Source organism: Suncus etruscus, chromosome 6, assembly GCF_024139225.1.
Source record: "Suncus etruscus isolate mSunEtr1 chromosome 6, mSunEtr1.pri.cur, whole genome shotgun sequence".
NCBI lineage: Eukaryota > Metazoa > Chordata > Mammalia > Eulipotyphla > Soricidae > Suncus > Suncus etruscus.
Window position 1 is genome coordinate 32,858,640 of NC_064853.1, and position 27,820 is coordinate 32,886,459.

The following is a 27,820-nucleotide window of genomic DNA, read 5'->3' on the forward strand; positions in this document are numbered from 1 at the left end:
GGGTTACTCCTGGCTATGCGCTCAGAAGTTGCTCCTGGCTTGGGGGACCATATGGGACGCCGGGGGATCGAACCGCGGTCCGTCCTAGGCTAGCGCAGGTAAGGCAGGCACCTTACCTTTAGCGCCACCGCCCGGCCCCTTCTTTTTTTTTTTTTTTTTTTTTTTAATGTCATTACCAACACAAGAGTTGGCTTTTATTTTTTTAAATTTTTTTATCTTTATTTAAACACCGTGATTACAAATATGATTGTAATTGTATGGTTTCAGTCATGTAAAGAGCACCCCCCTTCACCAGTGCAACATTCCCACCACCAATGTCCCAAATCTCCCTCCTCCCCACCCCACCCCTACCTCTACCTGAGACAGGCTTTACACTTCCCTCATTCATTCACATTGTTAGATAGTTCTCAATGTAGTTTTTTCTCTAACAACACTCAACATTCTCTGTGGTGAGCTCTCTTTTGTCTCTGAGAATTATTGCAAAAATGTCTTTCTTTCTTTTTATTTTTTTCCTTTTTAATTGTTTTTGGGCCACACCCGGTAATGCTCAGGGGTTACTCCTGGCTATGTGCTCAGAAGTTGCTCCTGGCTTGTGGGACCATATGGGACACCGGGGGATCAAACTGCGGTCCGTCCAAGGCTAGCACAGGCAAGGCAGGCACCTTACCTTTAGCGCCACCGCCCGGCCCCCAAAAATGTCTTTCATTTTTCTTAAAACCCATAGATGAGTGAGACTATTCTGCGTCTATCTCTCTCCCTTTGACTTATTTCACTCAGCATAATAGATTCCATGTACATCCATGTATAGGAAAATTTCGTGACTTCATCTCTCCTGACTGCTGCATAATATTCTATTGTGTATTTGTAGTAGTTTCTTTAGCTATTCATCTGTTGAAGGGTATCTTAGTTGTTTTCAAAGTCTAGCTATTGTAAACAGTGCTTCAACAAATATAGGTGTGAGGAAGGGATTTTTTTTTTTGGGGGGGGGGTCACACCGGCAGCGTTCAGGGGTTACTCCTGGCTCTATGCTCAGAAATCGCCTCTGGCAGGCTCAGGGGACCATATGGGATGCCGGGATTCGAACCACTGACCTTCTGCATGCAAGGCAAGCGCCTTACCTTTATGCTATCTCTTTGGCTTCTAGGAAGGGAGTTTTGTATTGTATTTTTTGTGTTCCTAGGTTATAGCCCTAGGAGTGGTATATCTGGATCGTATGGGAGCTCAATTTCCAGTTTTTGGAGGAATCTCCATATTGCTTTCCATAAAGGTTGGAGGGCCTCGTTTTCTTGTCTTATTTTTTTCTTGCCTCATTTCTGTAGATTTTTTGTTTTAATTTTTGTTTTTGGCTTCACCTGGTAGCCCTCAAGGTTTACTCCTAGCTATGCGCTCAGTAATTGCTCCTGGCTTGGGGGACCATATGAGATACCAGTGATCGAACCCAGGTCCGTCCTGGGACAGCCTTATGCAAGGCAAATGCCCTACCTCTGCACCATCGCTCCAGCCCCAGCATCTCTGTATTTTTTATTTTAAGATTATCTGCCATACTCCCAAAGTGAAATTCACTTTACTAAGCAAAATAAAAAGAAATCTCTTCAAGTTTCTCTAATTTGTGTGATAATTCAGAGGTCCCAGTTACTATGTTAGTTGACAAAGAAGCAAATACAAGGAGGAGGCCTGAGAAGTAGAGGAATGCAACTGAAGTGCCACAGAGCAGAAAAATTGTGTGTTTTTTTTTTTGGGGGGGGGCCATACCCGGCGGTGCTCAGAGGTTACTCCTGGCTGTCTGCTCAGAAATAGCTCCTGGCAGGCATGGGGGACCATGTGGGACACCGGGATTCGAACCAACTACCTTTGGTCTGGATCGGCTGCTTGCAAGGCAAATGCCGCTGTGCTATCTCTCCGGGCCCCAGAGCAGAAAAATTGACTTGTTGGTAATTATTCTAATTATTCCCAAGATATTCAGTGCATCAAGGTTTTTGTGGGCCTAAGGATTTGGATGGGGTAAGGACAATGAGTTATTTCCAAAAATAACATGACTGTTTCTTTTTCAAATGTTGGCTCCTAATCAGATCTTTGCAAACTTTGTTATAGACTCAAGCTTCCATGTAGCGGATGAATTGATAAATGTCAAAGCTGCTATGTGGCTTTTTGCTTTGTTTTAGTTTAGGGGCAACTTCCAGCAGTGCTCAAAGACTACTCCCATTTGGGGGCTTTAGTAATCAGTGATCAGAGGACCACACAGTGCCAGGGACTGACCCTGGGCCTCCCACATGCAAAGTGTGCACTCCAGATCTTTGAGCTTTCTACCCAGACCCTACTGGGTGGTTTTTCAACTTATCTGCAAAATTTGACTGCAGTCACAAGTCTGCAAAACTTAACTTCAGATTGGCCTTAATGATGTTTGGAGAACACTAATCTGTTTTGTTTATTTAAAAGATGACTTTTTTTTTTTTTTGCTTGTTTTGTTTTGGAGCCACTCCTGGCAGTGCTTGGGTAACCATATGCAGTGTCAGAGATTGAACTAGGGTCAGCATGCAAGGCAAGTGTCTTAACATTTGTACTATCTCCCTGGCCCCCAACAGCTTGCTTATTTTGAGTGTTCCCAACACAGCATAAACCTAGTATGTTATAGGCATGGAATGGATATATTTGTTGAGGATTCCCTTGAAGAATAATGTTATTGTCATTTTTGTAGTGAGCAGACCACCCAAGGAAGTCTTTTTTTTTTTTTTTTTTTTTTGGTTTTTGGGCCACACCCGGTAATGCTCAGGGGTTACTCCTGGCTATGCGCTCAGAAGTTGCTCCTGGCTTGGGGGACCATATGGGACGCCGGGGGATCGAACTGTGGTCCGTCCAAGGCTAGCGCAGGCAAGGCAGGCACCTTACCTCTTGCGCCACCGCCCGGCCCCAGGAAGTCCTTTTCAGAGAAAAAAAATTTCTTGTATTTACTGTTCTATACAAACTTGTATAGAACCACAGATTTATGGTTTGTCCACTTATTATTCACAGTTTCTTACTTTGTTTTGTTTTTCTTTTGGGGATACATGCAGAACTACTCAAAGCTTACTTTTGGCTCTGCACTCAGGAGACCAGATAGTGTCAGGGATCAAACTCAGGACAGCTGGCTATGTGCAAGGCAAACACCGACCTGATGTACTATACCTCCAACCCCATCTATACAGTATCTTGACTGTCTTACTTCCTCCCTCCTTTTTTTTTTTTTTTGCCACACCTATTTGATGCTCAGGGGTTACTCCAGGCTATGCACTTAGAAATTACTCCTGGGTTGGGGCCGGGCGGTGGCGCTGGAGGTAAGGTGCCTGCCTTGCCTGCGCTAGCCTAGGACGGACCGCGGTTCGATCCCCCGGCGCCCCATATGGTCCCCCAAGAAGCCAGGAGCAACTTCTGAGCGCATAGCCAGGAGTAACCCCTGAGCGTCACAGGGTGTGGCCCAAAAACCAAAAAAAAAAAAAAAAAAAAAAAAAGAAATTACTCCTGGCTTGGGGGGACCATATGGGATGCCGAGGATCTAACCGCGGTCCATTCTCAGCTAGTGCTTGCAAGGCAGACACTTCACCTCTAGCGCCACTGCTCCAGTCTCTCTCCCTTTTTTTTTTTTTTGGTAAATAAAAAATTATATAATTAAGGTATATATTGTTTACGTTATATATAAAGAAGTAATTGCCACAGTCATACTAATAAAATGTCAGTCATCTTTGTTTTGTTTTGTTTTGTTTTTTGGTTTTTGGGTCACACCCAGCAGTGCTCAGGGGTTACTTCTGGCTCCATGCTCAGAAATCGCTCCTGGCAAGCACAGGGGACCATATGGGATGCTGGGGTTCAAACCAATGGCCTTCTGCATGAAAGGCAAATGCCTTACATCCATGCTATCTCTCCGGCCCCGTATATTTGTATTTATTAAATCACTTTACATTTATTGAATGGTTATAAGAATAGTATAAAGAAATGATATATTCTTTCAAGATGCTACTCTGTTCTCTGTTGGTCTTATAATATATTTAAATATGTAGATTTCCTATGTGTGTATATATGTATATACATGCATATATGTGTGTTTATATATATATACATATACATATATATACACAACATTAGAGTTACTACTTTCCTGAGCTATTTGAGAATAAGTTGCAGACAGGATTCCCTTTGCCGTTAAATAAATCAATGTGTGTTTAACACATACATAGCAAAAATAAAAGAAATTACAGGAAATGACATTGAGTTAATAGTTTACAGACCTCATTTCAAACCTCACTAGTTAAAAATATCCATTAGAGCAGTATAAAAATACGTGGGCACCCCTTATTTTAAACAAAGTCATGAATATGTGCTACATAGCACTCAGGCCTGTGTTCGGCCCCAAAGTACTGTGAGCAGGTGCCCTGTCCTATGACTTAGACATTTTGACAGTAAAATGACTTTGTTTGACTTTTCTTCTTTTTTTTTTTTGACTCAGTGGAGCAGCGTGATTTCATTGGAGTGGACAGCACAGGAAAGAGGCTGCTCTTTATGGCCAATGAAGCCGACTTGGATGAAGAACTGGTTATTAAGGGATCCATCCTGCAGAAGTAAGCCCTTGGGGGTTTCTTTTTGGCGTTTCTCCTTGTTTTGAAACAAAATAAAACCACCCAGTGAATGGGAAAAAGGGAATGAAAACGAGATTATGCTGTGTGAAATAGACCAAAGTATGTGAGTGTTTTCCCCTGAGACCCAATGAAGGCTTTTCCTCACTGCACAAGTTAGGTTTTTTTCCCTTTTTCTGTGTCTTTTCTTTTCAGAATTTGGCCAAGGTAGAGCCAGATTCAGCAATCGGAACCAGGCAAAACAGCTGTGAAGAAACCATTATCAGACTTTCTGTTTCTATGAATTTGACTGCTTACGTGGAATCAACTAGTATTTATCTTTTGTCACTAGCAAATTTTACTTATTGTATTGTCTCAAGGATAATCCATGTTTTAGTATGTCGGAATTCTCTTCCTAAAACTTCTAATATTTATCCAGAACCACACTTTTTATTTGTTTATCTGTTGATGGACATTTGGATTTCATCTACCTCTTAACTTTTGAGTGATTTAGTGCACATGGATATGTAGATATCCCCTCAAAGTCTTCTTTTGAATTATTTTGGATATAATTTGGATTACATGCAAATTGTAATCAGAATTGCTGGATCATATAATTATTCTATGTTTCATTTTTAGAGGAACCTCCTCCATACTGTTTTTTATAGCATTTTTTTTTTTTTTTTTTTGTGGTTTTTTGGGTCACACCCGGCAGTGCTCAGGGGTTATTCCTGGCTCCATGCTCAGAAATTGCTCCTGGCAGGGGACCATATGGGACTCCGGGATTTGAACTGATGACCTTCTGCATGAAAGGCAAACGCCTTACCTCCATGCTATCTCTCCAGCCCAATAGCATTTTATAATGCACAAAGTTTCCATTTCTATACATTCTCACCAGTATTTTGTTTCTTTTTCCCTCCCCTTTGTTTTGATTTTTGGACCATACCCAGCAGTACTCAGGGCTTACTCCTGGATCTGTGCTCTGGAATCGCTCCTGACAGGGCTCAGGGAACTATATGTGGTGCCAGGGATTGAAGCCAGGGCAGCTATGTGAAAACACCCTATCTACTGTACTTGTTTCTTCATCCCTTTTTTATTTTTTTATAGTAGCTATCCCAGTGTTTATTAAGATTATATTCTTTTTAATATGAGGGTATACATGGACAATCCACTCGTATTATATTTATTGAGTGCTAGCCTGCATAGACTTTTTCATCAGAATCCGTTAAACTAAAGAGCTTTACTGACTGATGCTGATACATAAGAAGGCTAAATAGAGGCCAGAGATAAAGGATAGAGGGCAGGGCCCTTGCATTGCACAAGCTAATCCAGGCAGTAAACCATATGGTCTCTAAGCTCTGCCAGAAGTGATCCGAGAGTGCAGAGCCAGGAGTAACCCCTGAGCACTATCAGGTATGGCCCAAAAACAACAAGAAAAGAATAGCAAATAATGTTTTGTCGCTGGATAAAATGAATGTGAAAGTAAGTTGGGAAAGAAAAATGTCTTTTTTATTATTGATTCCTGGTACAACAAAAGTAGGAGACATATAACATTGTATATCTTTTCTTGTATTTTACTTTAGTTTTGGAGGTCAAATAGACCAGTGGTACTCAGGGACTACTCTCAGCTCAGAGCTTGGGAGTTGCTCATGGCTGTGCTTGGAGGGGCCTTGCTGTTCTGGGGATTAAACCCTATCTTTATACATGCAAAGCATGTGCTCCAGTTTGTTAAACTAGCTCTCTATCCCCCCAAAGTTTATATATATATATTGTTTTGTTTTTTTTTTTTGGTCACACCCGGCAGCTCTCAGGGTTACTCCTGGCAGGCTTGGGGAACCATATGGATGCCGGGATTCAAACCACCATCCTTCTGCATGCAAGGCAAATGCCCTACCTCCATGCTATCTCTCTTCCCCCCGCCCCAAATTTATTATTAAAAAAAAATTTGAGGGGCCCGGAGAGATAGCACAGCGGTGTTTGCCTTGCAAGCAGCCGATCCAGGACCAAAGGTGGTTGGTTCAAATCCCGGTGTCCCATATGGTCCCCCGTGCCTGCCAGGAGCTATTTCTGAGCAGACAGCCAGGAGTAACCCCTGAGCACCGCTGGGTGTGGCCCAAAACCAAAAAAAAAAAAAAAAAAAAAAAAAATTTGAGTAAAGAGTTGTAGTATGGTAGGTAGGATGCTTACCTTGCACATGGCTGACCTGAGTTCAATCCCTGGTGCCACATATGGTCCTTCAAGCCTTCCAGGAATGCAGAACCAGGAGTAACCCCTGAGCATTGCTGGATGTGCTCCCTCCACAAAAAAATAAACAAATAGTATAGTTAGAGCTCATATTTCCTTCCCTGAACCTCATTTCCAGCAAGATACTGGAGATGTAGTGAAATAGGTTCTCTCTGGGTTGGGACACCAAGCATAAAGGAGGTTAATTATACCATGCAGAAAATGAGGAGTAAGTGGGTATTGTTCTAAGGTTCCCAGCTTTTTTTTTTTCTACATGGCTCTGAGTACTAGCAACTACATTAGATCTTTTAAACAAGGACATTAGAAGATTCTTTTCTGCTGTAGCCCTAGAGAAAAGACCTAACAATAATAACATCAGAGAATTTTCATCACATACTCTTCTACTTCAAAGTTGACAAAAATCTAGCACATTGGGTCAGGGATGTTCCACTCAGAGGTAGGATATCTGTCTTGTATGTAGGAGACCTTGGCTTTGATACCACAGAACAAAAGCCAAAAACAAACAAATCAGCCAGCACATTTCAATCTCCTAAGTAGGTATGTATTGTGCTACTCTTAATTTTGGAGGAAAATTTAAAGACCAAAACAAATAAAAAGAAACAGCCACACATTTAAAAGATTAGTTTGTAGAAAACAAATTATGTAAAATAAAGAAGACATTGGAAAAGGTGCCATTCAGCTGGAGAAATAGTACAGGTGTTCAGACCTTTGTCTTTCATTCTGCTGGTCTAGGTTAGATTCTCTGCTGTGCACTTGCTCCTCTGAGAACCACCAAGAAAAACATCTGAGCACGGAGTCATGAGTTCCTGAGGACCATCAGGTGTGGCCCAATAAATAAAATCAAAATAAAACCAATAAATAAAACAAAACCACAAATATTTATTAATTATGTATTAATACATCTAATTATTAAATAATGATTATGCTTTAATATAAATATATTTTATGTTTAAAAATATATTTTAGAGGCCAGAGTGATAGCATAGTGGTAGGGTGTTTGCCTTGCACTCTGTCAACCTAGGACAGACTCAGGTTCAATCCCCAGCATCCCATATGGTCCCCCAAGTCTGCCAGGAGCAATTTCTGAGCCCAGAGCCGTAGTAACCCCTGAGCGCCACCAGATGTGGTCCAAAAATAAAAACAAAACAATAAAAATATATTTTATTATAAATGATTGTAATTTATTAGATATATATTAAATAAATATATTTATTTATTATATTGAACATTTCCTGTTCTGGGAGCTAGGAACATAGCAAAACCCTCACCATCACTGATAGATGAGGAATATTACATTCAGGAATACTGAAACAGGAAGACTTACTATCTTTTAATTGACCTTTGTTGTTGTTGTTTTATGGTGTCAGGATTTGAACACAAGACCTCACATATGCAGGACATGTACTTTACCTTTTAACTATGATTAATGGCCTCATCATTGGCTTATTTGTTTGTTCTTTTTTTAGGGCCACACCCAGATATAGATAAACATAAGTATTAACTGAATCCCCTAAAATAATTGAATCAGGTACTTATAGGGAATGAAGTGGGGAATGTATGTAGGACTGAAATATTTCATTATAAGACATGAAAAGTTATTTGCTTTTTTGTAATTTTATAACTTGAGGGTTTTTTTTGTTTGTTTGTTTGTTTGTTTTTTGTCTACAACCAGTGACGCTCAGGGGTTACTCCCGCTATACACTCAGAAATCACTCCTGGCTTGGAACCATATGGGATGCCGGGGGATCGAACCGTGATCTGTCCTAGGCTAGCACTGGCAAGGGAAACGTCTTACTACTCCGTGCCACTGCTCCGGCCCTATAACTTCGAGTTTTTATTTGCTTTTCTTTGGGGGTTATTTCTGGCAGTATGGGGACCATGTGGTATCCTGCATGCAAAGCATGTACTCCAGTCCGTTGAGCTCTCTCTCTCTCCAACTCCAATTAAAAAATTTTAATCAGGGCCTAGTGAAAAAAAGCACAGCAGTAGAGTGTATGCCTTGCACACATCCGACCCAGAACAGGCAGCGATTTGAATCCCGGCATCCCCAATGGTTCCCCAAGTCTGCCAGGAATGAATTCTGAGTTCAGAGCCAAGAGTAACCCCTGAGCACCACTGGATGTGACCCAAAAACAACAAAAACATTTTTTTACTCAAAAAAAAAAAATCACTCCTTAGGAATGGAGCGATAGTACAGTTTTGCCTTGCACATGGTTCATCCTTTTTCCTCCATTCCTAGTACATCTTGGATCCCTGAGCACCATCAGGAGATTCTATGCCTGGAATTATTGTGTGCACTAAGAGCAATTCTGGAAAGTGCTCTGAAGGATCTTCTGTCTGTGAGCCCCCTGCCACAGATTTCCAGCTCTGTGTGAGCACCACAACTTAAGGAACACAGCCAGGAAGCACAACCCCTTGGTGAGCACATATTTGAACACCACAACAATTCCTGGTGATCAATAAAACCAGAATGGGACCAAAGAGATAGTACAACAGGACGCTTGCCTTGCACACAGCTGACCTGGGTTCAGTCCCCAGCACCCCTATATGGTCCCCAAGTATCACAGGAATGATTTCTGAGTGCAGGAGTAACCCCAGAACATCACTAGGTATGGCCCAGAAACTACTAAAAAATAAAAAATACAACCAGAGTATTTGCAGAGTGTTCAGCCCCCAGCAACACCATAGTTGAATATTTGTGTCCTTCTTGGTCTTTATAACAGCAGCACAGGGAAGGAACTGGGGGAAATCTAAAACAAATCTAAAACAACTCCCGGAATAAGGGAAAACCTATGCATTTTAAAAGGATGATGTATTGCAAAAAATATGGCCAAATACATACCAGTAAACTTGTTAAACATTGATATAAAGAATGTTTGGTTCAATCTCTGTGGAAAACATTACAGAGACTTGTCAAAAATGTAAAGCTAGAACCACCACATGACCCAGTTCTTCCTTTCCTTGGCATCTACCCCAGGAATACAAAAGGTTATACATAACCATATTCATTACAGCACTATTTACAACATTTCAGATATGGAAACATAGGCAGAGTGATAGAGCAGCCAGTAGGGCACTTGCCTTAGACATAGCCCATCTTGTTTCTATCCCCAGTACTACATATAGTCAGTACCCTAAACCCCACCAAAGTGACCCTCAAGCCCCTCCAGGGGTGATTGCCTTGCATGCAGTCTTTCCAGGTTCAATCCCAGCATCCCATATGGTCTCCTGAGCACCACCAGGAGTGATCTCTGAGCACAGAGCCAGTACAAACCCTAAGCACTGCAGAGTGTGGCCCCAAATCACCCCCCCAAAAAAAAAGGAAAAAAAAAGAAATTGTGGGGCCGGAGTGATGGTGCAGCAGTAGGGCATTTGCTTTGCACACGGCTGACTCAGGTTCAATCCCCAGAATCCCATATGGTCCCCCAAGCCAGGAGTGATATCTGAGTGTTTAGCCAGGAGTAACCCCTGACTGTCACTGGGTGTGGCTCAAAAATCAAAAAAGGGGCCGGGCGGTGGCGCTGGAGGTAAGGTGCCTGCCTTACCTGCACTAGCCTTGGAAGGACCGCGGTTCGATCCCCCGGCATTCCATATGGTCCCCCAAGCCAGGAGCGACTTCTGAGCGCATAGCCAGGAGTAACCCCTGAGCGTCACCGGGTGTGGCCCAAAAACAAAACAAAACAAAACAAAAAAAACAAAAAACAAAAATCAAAAAAAAGAAAAGAAATTGTGGGGTCCACAGAGATAGCTCAAAGGACTGTATACATGCTTTGCATATAGTAAGCCTGGATTCAGTTCTCAGCACTGTGTGGACCCCAGGGACTGCTAGGAGTAGTCCCCCAAGCAGGGAGCCAGATGTGACCCCCCCCCCCCCCAAGAGAGTACTTGTGTATACAAAGACACTCATCTATCAGGAAAGAGGAAATCCCTACTTTTTCTTACAACTTGGTTGTAACTAGAGGGTGTTGTGTAAAGTCAGGAATGGCGAACGCCAACGATCTCAGTAGTGTTCTATAAGGAAACAAAGCAATAGGCAGTGGTGAGCGAAAATTAAACCTTGAGCTATGGCAGGACAACTGAGATTTGTTTCTAAGTGCAGGGAAATAAATGGACATGGAGGCAGATAACATTACTACTATTGTGAAAATTACTAAGATAAATAGATAAAGGAATTCTTGGGCTAGGGACATAACTTTAGGCAGACAATCCTCTTTATAAATTACAAAAGTATCTTCTAAAAATTATTGTGGCGGGGCCGGAGAGATAGCATGGAGGTAAGGTGTTTGCCTTTCATGCAGGAGGTCATTGGTTCGAATCCCGGCGTCCCATATGGTCCCCCGTGCCTGCCAGGAGCAATTTCTGAGCCTGGAGCCAGGAATAACCCCTGAGCACTGCTGGGTGTGACCCAAAAACCACAAAAAAAAAAAAATTATTGTGGCTAGAGCAATAGTATAGCATGTAGGCACTTGTCTTGCATGCTGCTGACCAGTGTTCATTTCCCCGACATCCCTTATGATCTCTGGCACCCCACCAAGCGTGATTCTTGAGTTCAATGCCAGATATAACCACTGAACAACACTGGATGTGGTAAAAAGAAAAAAAAAAGGTAGTACAGTTTATGATGAAGATTTATTCTTCATTTATTTCAAGTTCAGTTTTTTTACAATTTTATTTTTAAAAATTAGAATCAGGGGGCCGAAGAGAGCACAGCGGTAGGGTGTTTGCCTTGCAAGCGGCCGACCCAGGACCAATGGTGTTTCTAATCCCGGCATCTCATATGGTCCCCTGTGCCTGCCAGGAGCAATTTCTGAGCAAAGAGCCAGGAATAACCCTGAGAGCCACCAGGTGTGGCCCAAAAACAAAAACAAAACAAAACAAAAATAGAATCAGATGGGGTCAGAGCAGTAGCACAGAGGACAGGGCATTTGCCATGCACTCGGCTGACCCAGGTTCGATCTCCAGCACCTCATATGATTCCCTGAGCCTGCCAGGAGTGATTTCTGTGCACAGAGTCAGGAGTAACCCCTGAGCACAGCCAGGTGTGCTCCAAAAACAAAAATTTAGAATCAGGGGACTGGAGTGATAGTACAGCGATTGGTACTTGTCTTGCATGTGGCATATCCAGGTTTAATCCCCAGCACCCCAAAGGTCTCTCAAGCCTATCAGGAGAAATTCCTCAGTGCAGAGCTAGGAATAAACCGTGAGTACCACCAGGCATGGCCCCCAAACAAATAATTAAAAATTAGAATTAGAAATAGGTAGAGCACGTGATACTTGCATCTGAGAGACTGCAGCACCACAAAGAAATATATATGTATATATATACATATAGATATAAAATAGTGATATCAGTATAGTAGCATGATTTTGTTTTGTAGAGGCAGCACTGTCTGTATGTGTGCCTAGAGATATCTCTACCATAAGTTTTAGGACAGGAGAGATAGTACAGAGGGTAGAATGCTTGCCTTGCACATGTATCCTGCCTTTGATCCCTGTGCCACACCGGGAGTAATCAATAAGCAGAGCTAGGATTAAGCTATCAAGCCTATCAGGAGGGATCCCTCAGTGCAGAGCTAGGAATAAGCCCTGAGTACCACCCAAAATGAACAAATAGATAAAAGATGTTAAGTATAATTCTTAGGTGTTGCATTTTTAAAGTTCATATAACAGTAATTTTCCAAAGCCTGTTCTACAAAGTACCCCTACATCCTGTTTCATAAAGCAAATGTGATGTGCCTTTGTTTTTTTTTGTTTGTTTGTTTTCCTACGTGATCTGATAATCTTTGTCTTTTTTTTTAATATAATTTTTATTTTGATCATAGTGGCTTACATATTGTTGACAATAATATTTTAGGTACATATTTACATAAAATCAGGGGGGATTCCCATCACCAAATTGTCCTCCCTACACCTCCGTTTTTGTCCTACCTCCCATATCCTCTTCCCTCACCCCCAGGGTTGCTAGAATATGTGGTCTCCTCTGTATCTAGCCTACTACTTAGTAGTCTTGCATCTGTTTGGTCCTGGTGCCTCCCTTATTTCCCCCTGCCTTTTTTTTTTTTTTTTTTTTTTTTTTTTTATGGGGAGGCCTCCATAGAAGTGTTTCAAGGCCCAGGGGTCTCCAGTTGACACTAGACCCATCTTTGTAAACCCCATAGTCAGGCCTGGATGTAGCACTGCTCAAGTTCCACCATGTGAGGGGCCCCAGGGCTACCATGATATTATTTGCAAATCATGAGGTCCCAGAGATTGAACTAAGATTTTAAATATGCAAGACAAAAAGGAAAAAAAAAAGGCAAAGCATCTCTCTGCTATCTCCCCAGATTCCACTTTAGAAAGAACAACCAAGCAGATTTATACTAAGATCATTGGAGAAACAGAAGTATAGATCGATGATTTCTTTATATTCTCCTACATTTAAATTCTTCCTCCAGTTTTTGTTTTATTTTGTTCCACATCCTACAGTGCTCAGCTTACTTCTGCCTCTGCTCTCAGAGCTCACTCATGGTAGTGTTCTGAGGTCAAACCTCAGTCAGCTACAAGCAGAGCAAGCATTTTATCCTCTGAGCTATCTCTAAGGCCCCTCCAATTTTAAGAGTTTTATTTATCTTGTTTGCTTGTTTGTTTTGTCACATCCAGCAACACTCAGGTTCTCCTGGCTTTGCACTCAGGAATCTCTCCTGTGGTATGCCAGGAACCATATAGGATGCCAGGGATTGAACCCGGGTTGATTGAGTGTAAGACAACCTGCTGCTATTCTACTTACTATACTATTTTTTCAGCCTTCAATTTTAAGAGGGTTTGTTTTGTTTTGTTTTGGTTTGATTTGGTTTGGTTTTGGGCAACACCCAGTAACACTCAAGGGTTACTCCTGGCTATGCACTCAGAAATTACTCCTGACTTGGGGGACCATATGGGATGCTGGAGGATTGAACCGAGGTCTGTCCTAGGCTGGTGTGCACAAGGCAGACTCCTTGCGCCACCACTCCAGCCCCTTGTTTTGTTTTTTAAAATATTCTTTGCTCCTGGTTTGGGCGGGTACCCTTTCCCAGGTTAGTGGAGATACAATGATGTCTCCTGAGGATCTCAGGGGCAAAGTATCTGTTCTTGTATGAAACAAAGTTTTTTCACAGCTTTTATTGGACTGTTCATGTCTTGTTTTCAATTATGAAAAAGCAAGCCTAGCAGACCTTTCTACTTTGTTCAATTTTTGTGGTAGTATTAAAGATACATTTACACATTCTTGGATAATCTCTCTCTGTAAAAGTTGGAACATTATTTCCCTCCTCTTGAATATAATTTCATTCTCAGCATTAGATTTGTGGGGTAAGGGGAAGCTACACCCAGCGATGCTTAGGGCTTACTCCTGGCTTTTCACTCAGGGATCCCTCCTAACAGGTTTATGGGGTGGAGTGCATTAAACCCAGTTCAGCTACAAGCAAGGCAAGTGTCCTATCCACTGAAATTGTGCTCCGGAAACACCAGCCAGCTTTAGATTTTTAAAAGATTGTAGCTTCTGTCTTGGGTGCTCTGTCATGTCTCTTGCTGTCTCCCTTGAGTCAGCTTTTTTGGATATGTCTGTCAGCTGCTCTGTTGTAGCTCAACTCTAGAAAAGCTAACTGCCATGTAATGAGGGTGTTCAGACAGGCTCTGGAGAAGCCAAGGACTGCTTGCAGCCATGTGAGTGAACTTGGAAGCAGATACTGTATATTTCACCACATAATTATCACAGATTTTATGCCAATTTTTTAAAAAGTGGATTGTATCCATTATGTGAGGATTTTTTGTTTGTTTGTTTTAGGACAATACCCCACAGATTTCAGGGACTATTACTTATTCTGTGTTCAGGAATCACTCCTGGCAGTGTTCAAGGGACCATAACTCAGGTCTGGAATTCAAACTGAGGTTAGCCACAGATAGGTATACTTGACTCCTGAATTATCTCTCCAGCCCTGTGAATATTAATTTAATTTTATTTTTTTATTTTTGGTTTTTGGGCCACACCCTGGTAACGCTCAGGGGTTACTCCTGGCTATGTGCTCAGAAGTTGCTCCTGGCTTGGGGGACCATATGGGACACCGGGGGATCGAACCGCAGTCCGCCCAAGGCTAGCACAGGCAAGGCAGGCACCTTACCTTTAGCGCCACCGCCCAGCTTATTTTATTTTTTTGACTTTGGGCCACACCCGGTAGTGCTCAGGGGTTATTCCTGCCTCTGTGTTCAGAAATCACTCCTGGCAGGCTCCGGGGACCATATAGGATGCCGGGTATCGAATCTGGATCTGTCCTGGGTCGGCTGCGTGCAAGACAAGACGCCCTACCACTGTGCTATTGCTCTGGCCCTGAAGCTTTGTTTTAAAAAATTATGCCAGTTTCACTAAGAGTCATTTTTTATTAGCTCTCTTAGGTGCAAGATTAGGATACCTGAAATACTTGTGAAACATGATAAAGCTGAGTCATTCAAATTAAGGCACATAATTTCCTCATGACAATTCAGTGAACATTTTTCTTGGGTGAGAAAGTCAACATGTTATTGTTACTCATTTGTAGATTATAATCAAAATACGATGCTTGAGAAGACTTACTTTAGTATTGCAAAATACAGACTTACAAAAGTTAACCATCTGTTGTCCCAAGTTCCTGCACCTCATTGGCTCTCATTTTCAAAACCTCATGCATATGACATAAACACATTATATAAGATGTAATATATGTCATTTACATAATCGCCCTATACATGATATGTTACCTTTAGATTCATACATATGCTCAAACATCATGTCACTTTGAGCTTTTGAGGATTCTTTCGCGTGACATACCATCCCGTCTCTTAGTTACTCCTGTGTATAACAGCTCCAAGATGGACATTTAATATGTCCAGCAAATACTGTTGGTGATCATCACCAACTGTAGAAATGATGCACCTGATCTTTTAAGTTTGTTTACACATATATTCAGCGCTTATGAGGTAGAAGTTATGCCACATCCATCTTCACTACCTGTTGCATCTTGTGCTCATGGCAAAGTTGCTTCCTTTCACTCATGGTGCCAACTCAGAACCTAGAACAAGGGGCCAGAGACATAGTACAGCAGGGACACTTGCCTTGCATGCAGCCAACAAGGTGTGATCCCTTTTGATTCCAATGAGGCACCCATTGCAGTCCCTTAATCTCTTCCAGGAGTGATCCCTGCACACAGAGCCCTGAACACTACTCAGGGTATAGCCCTAAAATGAAAAAGAAAAAAAAAAAAAAAAGAAACAAAAACAAGCAGAGTTAGCTGTTTTGGTTAGGGCTGGCAGGCAAACTGGACAATTAAGCTAGTACAGGAAGATGTGTGTCTTACTGTATCATTTGGCTTACTCTGGAGCTTTGCCTGCCCACTGGCTCCCTTTATCCCAAGGCTCTTCATTGGGTTTAGTACCACAGCACTCTAAACAAAACTCACAAGTCGGGGGCCGGGCGGTGGCGCTAAAGGTAAGGTGCCTGCCTTACCTGCGCTAGCCTAGGACGGACCTCGGTTCGATCCCCCGGCGTCCCATATGGTCCCCCAAGCCAGGAGCGACTTCTGAGCACATAGCCAGGAGTAACCCCTGAGCGTCACCGGGTGTGGCCCAAAAACCAAAAAAAAAAAAAAAAAAAAAAAACTCACAAGTCAGCTTTCAGAAACACATGGATGATGCATGTCTACTGACAATTCTCTGTAGCTCACTGTGCACAAGAAGACAAAGGCATATATGATTGATATGCTTCTAGCAACATAGTAAATGCACTACTGCCCTGTTTTGCCATGCTATCTAACAGACAAAATTATACCACTGGACAAGTACACAATGAAGAGCCATAAGCCATTTTGGACTCAAAACAAAACAAAAAAAATAGTGTGAACATTCCACCATGAAATAGGCTATTCTAAGACCTGTCGGTAGCTACGCTGAAAGCAGATCTTCTGCCAGTTAAGCTTGAAATGAGTCAACAGTTTGATGCAGCTTCATAACATCACTGAGTCAGAATCACTAAGCTAAGAAATCTTTCCCAGTTCTAGAAACCAAGTATTAGGTTTTTTTGTTTTTGGTTTTTGGGCCACACCTGGCGGTGCTCAGGGACCATATGGGTCACCAGGATTTGAACCAACCACCTTAGGTCCTGGATCGGCTGCTTGCAAGGCAAACGCTGCTGTGCTATCTCTTCGGGCCCAAGTATTAGTTATTTTAAGCTTTTGGGTTTGGGATAATTTGGTACACTGTTCTAGATAATTAATGAAATTCTAAAGCTCTAGACTTTGAATCAAGATTTGACTCATTGAAGTTAGACATTTTGGGAAAAATATATATACTCATCTCACACCATTCCATTCCTTCCAGCCTCAGTTTGATCCCCACATATCCTGGAAGTAGAGAATATCATCTAGCTATAAATGGGACTCATCCTGGCTTAGCTTCCAGATAACTTTGCTGGGATCCTTAGCAGATCACCAGCTCAATCCAAAACATTACATTAATGGTCAGGGGTTGGAGGGATAGCACAGAAATTAGGGTACTTGTCTTGTACTTGGCCAACCTAGGTTCATTGTACCCAGGCATCCATATGGTTCCCTGAACACAACAAGGAGTGATTTCTGAACAGAGTCAGAGGTATTTCTGGGGGTCCCCTTCCTACCAAAAAAAAAAAGAAAGAAAGGACAATGGTCAATCTGTTTTTGTTTTGTTTTGTTTTTGGGGGGCCACACCCATTTGATGCTCAGGGGTGACTGCTGGCTATGCACTCAGAAATAGCCCCTGGCTTGGGGGAACCTTATGGGACGCCGAGGGATCAAACCACAGTTCAGGGCCCGGAGAGATAGCACAGCGGCATTTGCCTTGCAAGCAGCCGATCCAGGACCAAAGGTGGCTGGTTCAAATCCCGGTGTCCCATATGGTCCCCCGTGCCTGCCAGGAGCTATTTCTGAGCAGACAGCCAGGAGTAACCCCTGAGCACTGCCGGGTGTGGCCCAAAAAACAAAAAACAAAAAACAAAAAAACAACAGTTCATCCTAGGCTAGAGCTTGCAAGGCAGACAATCTCTGACACTATTTTAAATGCAATTGTCTTTCTTTCCTTTTGGGGGGGGATGGTTGCGGAGAATGACCACCACATCCAGTGGTGCTTAGGGATTTCTCCTGGCTCTGTGCTCAGAAATCACTCCCGGCAGGCTTTGAGAGACTATATGGGATGCCAGAGATAGAACCTGGGTCGGCCACATGCAAGGCAAATGTCCTACCCACTATGCTATCTATCATTCTAGCCCAGGAATAGTCTTTATTTTATCTTCTCTAGTTCATTATTTGTGCTAAATACAAATAATTTTTGTGTATTGATTTTGTAGCTTGCTAATTTGCTATATTGGTTTATTATTCTACAAGTTTTTTAGTGGAATCTTTAGGGCCTTCCATGTATATTACACTATCACCATTTGCAGATTTTTTTTTTCCATCCATTTTTTTTCAACTTGTAATCTACACTCAGTGATTCAAGGTCCTTTCTGTGTAGTTTTAATAATGCAGCTGGCTGGATAAATAAGCTATTAAAATGTTCTTCTTTCTGTTCATATGACCCTCCGGGACATTATACTCCTTCTGGCCTCAATAAGATAGTGGGTTTAAAAAGGCAATTAGATTCAGATTTTTAAAGGACTTTTTTAATACGAGAATGCAGTGCTTCCTATCTTTTTTTCCTTTAAGTTGAATATCTAGAGGTGGAGGACTATTTTCTATTGGACAAACAAAAGTTTTTTGTTTTTTGTTTTTTTTTCAGACTGCATTGGTGTCTGTAGGAAAGCTAGAAACCTCTATTTAAAGCTTTCTTACTTTCATACTTCTGGAAGAAAAGGACAGTGGTGATGAAATGTACATCCAATTGCTTCTCCTTTTTGTTTTTGTTTTTGGGTCACACCAGGCAGCCCTCAGAGTTTACTCCTGGCTCTATGCTCAGAAATCGCACCTGGCAGGCTCAGGGGACCATATGGGATACCGGGATTCGAACCACCATTCTTCTTATGCAAGGCAAACGCCCTACCACCATGCTATCTCTCTGGCCCCATTAGGGATTTTTTTTTTTTCCCTTTTTAAGTTTGCTTAATTCCACAGAGTGTGTATTCTGTTTCACTGGACCACTATCACTTTAATCTTGGAAGGTGCAATAATACAAGACATTGGTTGGGATAGACGGTTTTGATCAGGCACAGAGGCAGTCTCACCAACAAGCTGTTTAGTCAGCAGGCAATAATAGTAACTTTCCTCCAGTGGACTTAGATTCTTGTTTTTGTTTTGTTATATTTTGGGGCCACACCTGGCAATGCCCAGGGGTTACTCATGGCTCTGCACTCAGGAACCTGAGTCCCTAGAGGTGCTCAGGCACCATAAGGGATGTGGGGGTCGAACCTGGATTGACCCACTTATAAACATTTTTCTTCGAGATCCAGATTCTTACTGCCTTAAAGGATTTGTAGAAAGTACAGTATCTTTGCCACATGTTGAATTGACACATCGACTTGGAGTGAGATTATATATAGTAGAAATATATGTCGCTGGTAGAAAGAGCAGGATACTCAAAATCTAAGTCCACAGACTATATTCTAGAGGCAAATGTGATATTGAGCAAACACTTTTCTTCTTTAAATTATTTCCCCAGCTGAAATTGGCTTAGTTATTCTTTTAAGACCCCCACCAGCACTGAAATTCCTGTTTTATATCTAAGATACATGTGTTTTTAATAATTTATAAGTACAAGGCATTTGTGCCAAATATTTAATAAGAAAATCATGTAGCTTTTCCCCCAATGTTAGGTTGTTTTCTTTTAAATACTAGTCAAAATTTTTCTTTTTACTGGAAGGGTAATAAAAATATAAAAAAAAGAGAGCTTCTAAGGGACATCTTTTAAAATGTAATAAAATATTCACACATTTGCCTTGAAATTTTTAGACATTTATATTTTAGAAGACAGGAATATAAATCAGAACCTCAAATATTTGCTATTATAGATGAAGAGAAATGCATTTATACTTGATTTTTTTCCCCATGGCATGGAAAGTTTTGAAATGTTCTTTATCTAAATTAGCATCCCACTGCTGTTAACTAGCTGCAATTCCTAAAATATTTCTTTAATTTGCAGTTTGTGGGGAAGCAACAGAGGAACTAAAGGAATTTGGCATCAAGGACCTTTTCCAAGATGTCTGTCCAGCATAGCCACTAATATTTGTATTCCTGAATTTTTAAAAATATTTTAACTCTTATTTCTATAAAATTATATAAATGTGTTATTTATTTGCTTATCTAGAGTTTGAGGGTCACACCTACTGGTGTTCAGGAGCTATTCCTGGCTCTGTGTGCAAGAGTAACTCCTGGAAGTACTCAGGGGATATTATGTGGTGCTAGAGATTTGAACCTGAGTCAGCTGCAATCAATGACATGTATTTTTTTTTTAAATTATTTATTTTGGTTTTGGGGCCACACCCAGTGACACTCAGGGGTTACTCCTGGCTATGCACTCAGAAGTCACTCCTGGCTTGGGGGACCATAAGGGACGCCGGGGGATCGAACCGTGGTCCGTCCTAGGCTAGTGCAGGCAAGGCAGGCACCTTACCTCTAGCGCCACTGTCCGGCCCTGACACATGTATTTTATCTCCTGTTCCCTGTACTGTCTCTCCTGACCTAGTGAGTTTCTTTATTTTATTTATTTTGGGACCACACCCAGCAGTGTTTAGGGCTCTTTGCTCAAGATCATTTCTGGCAGACTTGGGGTTCTGGCAGACTATGGGGATCCCCATATATAGGGGATCAAATGTGGGTTGGTCATTGCAAGGCAAGCTCTGCTCACTTCACCCCTACAACTCTGGCCCAAGCCAAGTTATTTATAAAACATTGACCTCATGTTAGTATCCTTAAAACTTTATTATTTCTTGAATCTACTCCCAGTTCATACTCAGAGCTGGTTTGCTGCCATTGATGTTCAGGGAACCATGTGGATCAAACCAGGCTTTATACATGTGAAGTCTTTGCTCAGCCCCATTTGCTCTCTGACCCTTTTTCTTTGGTGCTGACTACAGACTGAAGAAAAAAATAATCTTCTAATTGTCTATTTATGTAGATAAAAAGCTGTATGCTGGGATAGGAATGATAGATAGCACAGCACTTGGGTGCTTGCCTTGCATGTGGCTGACCTCTGTTTGATTCCAAGCATCCCATATAGTTCCCACAGAGTAATTCCTGAGTACAGAGCCAGGAATAACCCCTGACCATTGCCTGGTGTGACCAAAAACAAAACAAAAACAAAAAGCTATATGCTGAGAATTTCTCATCATTTCCAGGCATCTGCAATACAAATCACTTTACTACTTTTCATGGATAGGCTTGTTGCCACCATCCTTTTGCTCTTCGCACTTTCAATTTTGTTGCTTTTCTTTGTACTTGGGAGATTGAGCCCTAATTTCACCAATTATATTTTGCCAACAACGATGTTTGTTAATTTTCTTAAGAGAAATACCTGGAGGGCCAAATCAATAGCATAGCAAATAGGGAGTTTGCCTTGCATGGGGCCAATTCAGGCTTGATCCCTGGCATCCCATATGGTCCCCTGAACACAGTCAAGAGTGATTTTGTTTTGTTTTGTTTTCTTCTGGCAGTGCTCAGAGGTTATTCCTGGCTCTATGCTCAGAAATTACTCCTGGCAGGCTCGGTGACTTATGGGATGCCAGGATTTAAACCACTGTCCTTCTGCATGCAAGGCAAACACCTTACCTCCCTGCTATCTCTCTGACCCAATGAGAGTGATTTTTTTAAGCTCAGAGCCAGGAGTAAGCACTGAGCACTGAGAGAAACATTTACGAGAGAGAGAGACAGAGACAGAGACAGAGACAGAGAGACAGAGAGCAAAGAGAGAGAGACAGAGAGCAAAGAGAGAGAGACAGAGAAGAGATTTCAGAAACTATTTTTGATTCATCATGGCTAAGTGGACATTTTTTTTCTTTGCCTGGTGGTGCCAGAAATCATACATGCAAGATAAAAGCTCTACCACTGAACAGTTGCTTTGGCCCATGATTATGCCTTAACAAAATAAAACTGTGGAGCTGGAGTGATAGCACTGTGGGTGGGGTGTTAGTCTTGCATACAGCTGACCTGGGTTCAACTCCCGGCATCGCATATGGTCCCCCAGCCTGCCAGTGGTAATTTCTGAGTGCAGAGCCAGAGTAATCCCAGAGCACCACTGAATGTGGCCCAAAAAATAAGAAAGAAATAAAAAAAATAAAAATTGTTTCAAAGCAGTAGTATAGCAAATAGGACATTTGCCTCGCATGCTGTCAACCCAGATTTGATTCCCAACATCCCCCCCTCCAGAACTGATTCCTGAGTGCAGAGCCAGGAATAGATCCTAAGCACCACCAGACGTGACCCAAAATCCAAAAAATATTAAGACTTATGGTTTTGTTTTTTGGGCCACGCCCGGTGACGCTCAGGGGTTACTCCTGGCTATGTGCTCAGAAATCGCTCCTGGCTTGGGGAATCATATGGGATGCTGGGGGATCGAACCGCTGTCTGTCCTAGGCTAGCTCCAGCAAGGCAGGTGCCTTACCACTCTGTGCCACCGCTCCGGCCCAATACTTAGGTTTAATCACTCATCTTTACCTTTATCATGTCAGACTAATTTTCTATACTCCCTTTCTCTTTCTGTCACTGACATTTTCTGCTTTTTGTCAATCATTTCTTTCTTCATCCAATCTAGACTCAAGGAAACATCATTACTTTAAGGACTTCCCTCCATATCTTTACTATTGTCCTGTCTATTGCTATATCTGCCTTCATAACTGTAAAATATGCTTTCCCTGTTCTTTTTTTTTTTTTTTTTTTTTGGTTTTTGGGCCACACCCGGTGATGCTCAGGGGTTACTCCTGGCTATGTGCTCAGAAGTCGCTCCTGGCTTGGGGGACCATATGGGACGCCGGGGGATCGAACCGCGGTCCGTCTCCTAGGCTAGCGCAGGTAAGGCTTACCTTACCTCCAGCGCCACCGCCCGGCCCGCTTTCCCTGTTCTGACTTGGGTTCTGTCCAATGTTTAGGAGAGGACCAGAGATTCCAGGAGGTAAGATGCTTGCCTTTCTTGTAGCTGACCCCAATCAAATTCTTGGCCCCACAGATGTCCCCTAGAGCACTGCCAATATGGCAGTGTTTGGGAGAAATATTATTTATTGTTGGTTATTGGTAACCATCATAAATCTATTATACTAAACTTGTTATTTCCTGAGAACCTCTGTGCAGTCTTTTTTGTTTTGTTTGTGTTTTAGGGCCACACCTGGCATTGCTCAGGGATTATTCCTGACTCTGCACTCAGTGGACCATATGGGATATCAGAGATTGAACCTAGGCCAGCATATACTGGGCATATACTGGCCCCACTGTACTATTGCTCAGGCACCCCTCTGGGCATTCTTTTTTCTTAGACTTTGTATATAAATCTGTCCCATGTTGAAAATGTTACTAAATATTAGAAACATTATTTGTAAGATGTGGAAACAATGTCCACCCATTAAACAAATAAAATGTTCTAAGCACATAGAAGAGAGTAATAACAGTCCTGGAGAAGATGCAAATGTTGCCATATGTGACACCATGATGTCAAACATGGAAGACAGGACACACATATAAAAGCAGGCACAGGGGGCCCAATACTACAAGGTGTCTGAAATACAAAACAGTCAAATTCAGAGAGAGAGAGTCAAGAATGGGGCTGGGGGCCCAGAGAGATAGCACAGCGGCATTTGCCTTGCAAGCATTTGATCCATGACCTAAGGTGGTTGGTTCGAATCCCAGTGTCCCATATGGTCCCCCGTGCCTGCCAGGAGCTATTTCTGAGCAGACAGCCAGGAGTAACCCCTGAGCACCGCTGGGTGTGGCCCAAAAACCAAAAAAAAAAAAAAAAAAAAAAAAAAAAGAATGGGGCTGGACAGAACAGAAAGAATGGCAGTTACTCTGTTTAGTGGCTATAAGTTCCCATGACCTAAAACACCTGAAGCCTAGACCTGAGCCTGCAGTTCACAGAACTGTACTGTGTACTTAAAACTTCCTTAAGAGGGTAGAGCTCAAGTTCAAAAACCAAATCACAAAACACAAAAGGCTTAGAAGAAGGACCCTTCCAGAGGTGGCAGATGTATCTTGACTGATGGGTTCAAACCCATCACATACATGCAGGGTTTTTTAGTGGAGCAACCACATATTAATAGATCTGTTAAAAATAAATTGTGTGGGGCCCGGAGAGATAGCACAGCGGTGTTTGCCTTGCAAGCAGCCGATCCAGGACCAAAGGTGATAGGTTCGAATTTCGGTGTCCCATATGGTCCCCCGTGACTGCCAGGAGCTATTTCTGAGCAGACAGTCAGGAGTAACCACTGAGCACCACTGGGGTGGCCCAAAAACAAAAACAAAAACAAAAAAAATTGTGTTGGTCTGTACTTTTGTACATGGACAAATAAATATCTGGAGCAGAGATCTAAGAACTTAGAATTGGAAGGGAATCTCCCCACTTCCACTGCCTTCTACATACCATTATATCATTTTAAAGAAAGTAGTTGTGGTGGGGCCAGAGAGATAGCACAGCATTTACCTTAGATGCAGAAGGATGGTGGTCCGAATCCCAGCATCCCATATGGTACCCCGAGCCTGCCAGGAGCGATTTCTGAGTGTAGAGCCAGGAGTAACCTCTGAGTGCTGCTGGGTATGACTCAAAAATAAATAAACAAATAAATAAATAAATAAATAAATAAATAAATAAATGTATAAGCATTCTTAAATATAGAACCATTTCTGATTATATGTCCTGAGTACTAGCAGGTGGCTCAAAAACAAACAAAAAGAGCAAAATTCTCTTTCCTTTTGGTCATGTTCTTCCCAGCCCTGGATGGTGCTTATTACACTGGGGTATAGTCTAAATTCACAGTGAAATACTACTCAACTACAAGTTCTCATTGTATGGGACAGTATCAAGATCAAATTGGTAGGCCAGAGAGATAGCATGGAGGTAGGGTGTTTGCCTTGCATGCAGAAGGACAGTGGTTTGAATACCGGCATCCCATATGGTCCCCCGAGCCTGCCAGGAGTGATTTCTGAGCATAGAGCCAGGAGTAACCCCTGAGCGATGCGGGGTGTGACCCCCCCAAAAAAAAAAGATGATGTTTTGGACCTTTAAATTAGTTCTTTCTTCCCTATACAAAGTCAAGATCTTGACTCTAAAATGAAAGTAATATATCTACCTTATGATAAGGTACTTGTGAGTATTAAATAACATAGGTAGTATATTTGAACACTCAATAGTGTTCGAATACTGCTACCAGCATTTGCTTAGAGGTTGCCTTTTTTTTGGGGGGGGGCACACCCATTTGATGCTCAGGGGTTACTCCTGGCTATGCACTCAGAAATCGCCCCTGGCTTGGGGGGACCATATGGACACTGGGCGATCGAACCGCAGTCCGTCCTACACTAGCACTTGCAAGGCAGACACCTTACCTCTAGCGCCACCTTCCCGGCTCCAATATATAAAATCTTTAAGTAGAGGTTGCTTCTGTGTTACTCAGGGGACTATGAGGTACCAGGGATTAAACCTAGACCTCTCACATGCCAAGCATTTCAGCCCCTCCTCTTTTTTAAAAAAAAAATCTTAATTTTAGTTTTCTGTTCTTGGACAATTGGGTAGTTTTCCAGCTTTTAGTCCTTTTTGGCTGTTTCCCTGGCTCTGTAGGTGATGTCTTTTGAGTTGACTCAAAGAACTTGTAAATTGAGGAACCAAATAAGAGACTGTACCCTTCCAGATTTGCTAAATCAAGGGAGGTGATTGCATTTGAACTTGAAATGAAATCTTGGCACTACACGATAACCACAGTCATATTTGGAAAGTTCTATTTCCTGAGAATGTTCATAAAACTCAAAAATCTCAAAAAAATTAGAAATGGAAAGTACCTTCTTTTTTTCTTTGTCTTCTTTGTATGTAATCATTGATGCCTGAGCCAGAACTATAGTACAGCAGGTAGGGTGCTTGCTTTCCTTGCATTTATCAGACCTGAGTTTGATTTCCAGCAACACATACAGTCCCCAGACCTTGACAGGAGTGAACCCTGAATCCAGAGCCAGAAGTAAGCCCTGAGTGCAGCCAGGGCTGCATACATCTGTAAATTTTAATAACACTTGATATGTATTGTAGATGTTGAAGTCCATGTCAAACTCTGCTGTGTGTCTCTGAAAATATTTTGTTCTTCCTACTCCCCAAAGATCAGAAGCCAAAGCCCAAGAGCATCTTAATTTTTGATAAGTTATTCTCAAGTATCTGGAATGCATGAAAATAATTTTACTTTAAATTTTAATCTGGGGCCCAAGATATAGTACAGCAGGTAAGGCACTTGTTTTGTAGGCAACTAATCTGATCGGGTCCCTAGTATCCCATATGCTCCCTTGAACAGTGTCAGGAATAATTCCTGAGTGCAAAGCCAGATGTGGCAAAAGCAAAAACTTTAGGGATTTAACAATGAGATTGAATGGTAGAGTGCATGTTTTGTTTTGTTTTGTTTTGTTCTTGGGGGGAGGGGTCACACCTGGCAGTGCTCAGGTGTTTCTCCTGGCTCTATGCTCAGAAATCGCTCCTGGCAGACTCAGGAAACCATATGGGATGCCGGGATTTGAACCACCGTCCTGCTTGCAAGGCAAATGCCCTATCAACATTTTATCTCTCTGGCCCCGAGAGTGCATTTTTTTGTTTTGTTTTGTTTTTTTCTCCTTTTTGTGGTGATGGTGGTGGTGGTGATAGATGGTAGAGTGTATGTTTTGTATATAAGAAACCTGAGGTTCCATCTCCAACACTAAAAACAAAACAAACAAAAGAAAATCCCTTAAGTCAGTTAAAGCAAAGTCTTCCAGTGACCCAGAGCAGAAGATAACAACCTGGCAACTATGAGTGGATCTCTGTTATTCCATCTCTTACTCCTCCCTTCCTTATCCTCAGCTTTCACTTTTTATCGAACACAACAATCTTGGATGTTATTAGCATGAGATTTCTTTCTGTTGTTTCTCTGATTTGAGGCCACATCTGGAGGTGATTTAGGCCTGCTCTTTACATAGTGCTCTGGGCCACTCCCATGTCCTAGAATTGAACCCAGAACTCCTGCATGCAAAATATGTAGTCTAATCCTTTGAGCCATGTCCACAGTCCCTGCATATTATTTTTTTTCTTTGGGGGTCACACCTATCTGTGTATTCAGGAGCCATGCCTGCCAGTACTCAGGGGAACCTATGCAATGTCAGAAGTCAAACCAGGGTCACAGCCTTTTCCACATTCTAGGCAAGTGAATTAATCTTTGTACTATCTCTCTGTCCTTGCATATAATTCCTTACAGTGAATCCACAAATGTCAGACTTAACAGTAACTAGGAAAGTGCATAATTCATTATTTTATTAAGCTTTTACTTTGTAACAGGTACACTGCTGAGTGCTATGACCAGGAAAGTAAATATATGCCTTCAGGGAATTTAGTCTAATGGAAAAGAAATATGGGGCCAGAGCAGTGGCATAAGCGGTAAGGTGTTTGCCTTGCAATCACTATCCTAGGACAGGTCGCAATTCGATCCCCCAGTGTCCCATATGGTCCCTCAAGCCAGGAGCGATTTCTGAGCACAGAGCCAGGAGTAACACTTGAGTTTCACTAGGTGTGGCCCAAAAACGGAAGAAAAAAAAAAAAAAAAAAAAGACAAGTAAATAGGCTGTGTTTTACTGTAACCAGGGATGTAACTATAAGTGGATACCAAGTGACTGGAGAAGAAGTAGATGGGTAGGACATTTGCCTTACATCCCCAGCATCCCATATGCTTTCCTGAGTAAATACTGAGTGCAGAGCTAGGAGCAGTGACAGTGTGGCCTAAGAGGGAAAAAAAATGTTTTAAGTGGACAAATGTGTGGGAACACAAACTTGGATTGTCCGTGAAGATT

General features: G+C 42.1%; 1 protein-coding gene across 1 annotated transcript in view; it reads left to right on the plus strand.

The window, feature by feature from the left end:
* Window positions 1-27,820, plus strand: part of EIF2B3 (eukaryotic translation initiation factor 2B subunit gamma) — a 122,207-nt gene that overhangs the window by 39,083 nt on the left and 55,304 nt on the right. Inside the window, exon 5 of the mRNA XM_049774842.1 lies at window positions 4,478-4,589. Within this exon, the coding sequence (XP_049630799.1) occupies window positions 4,478-4,589 (112 nt within the window). The remainder of the gene's footprint in view (window positions 1-4,477; window positions 4,590-27,820) is intronic.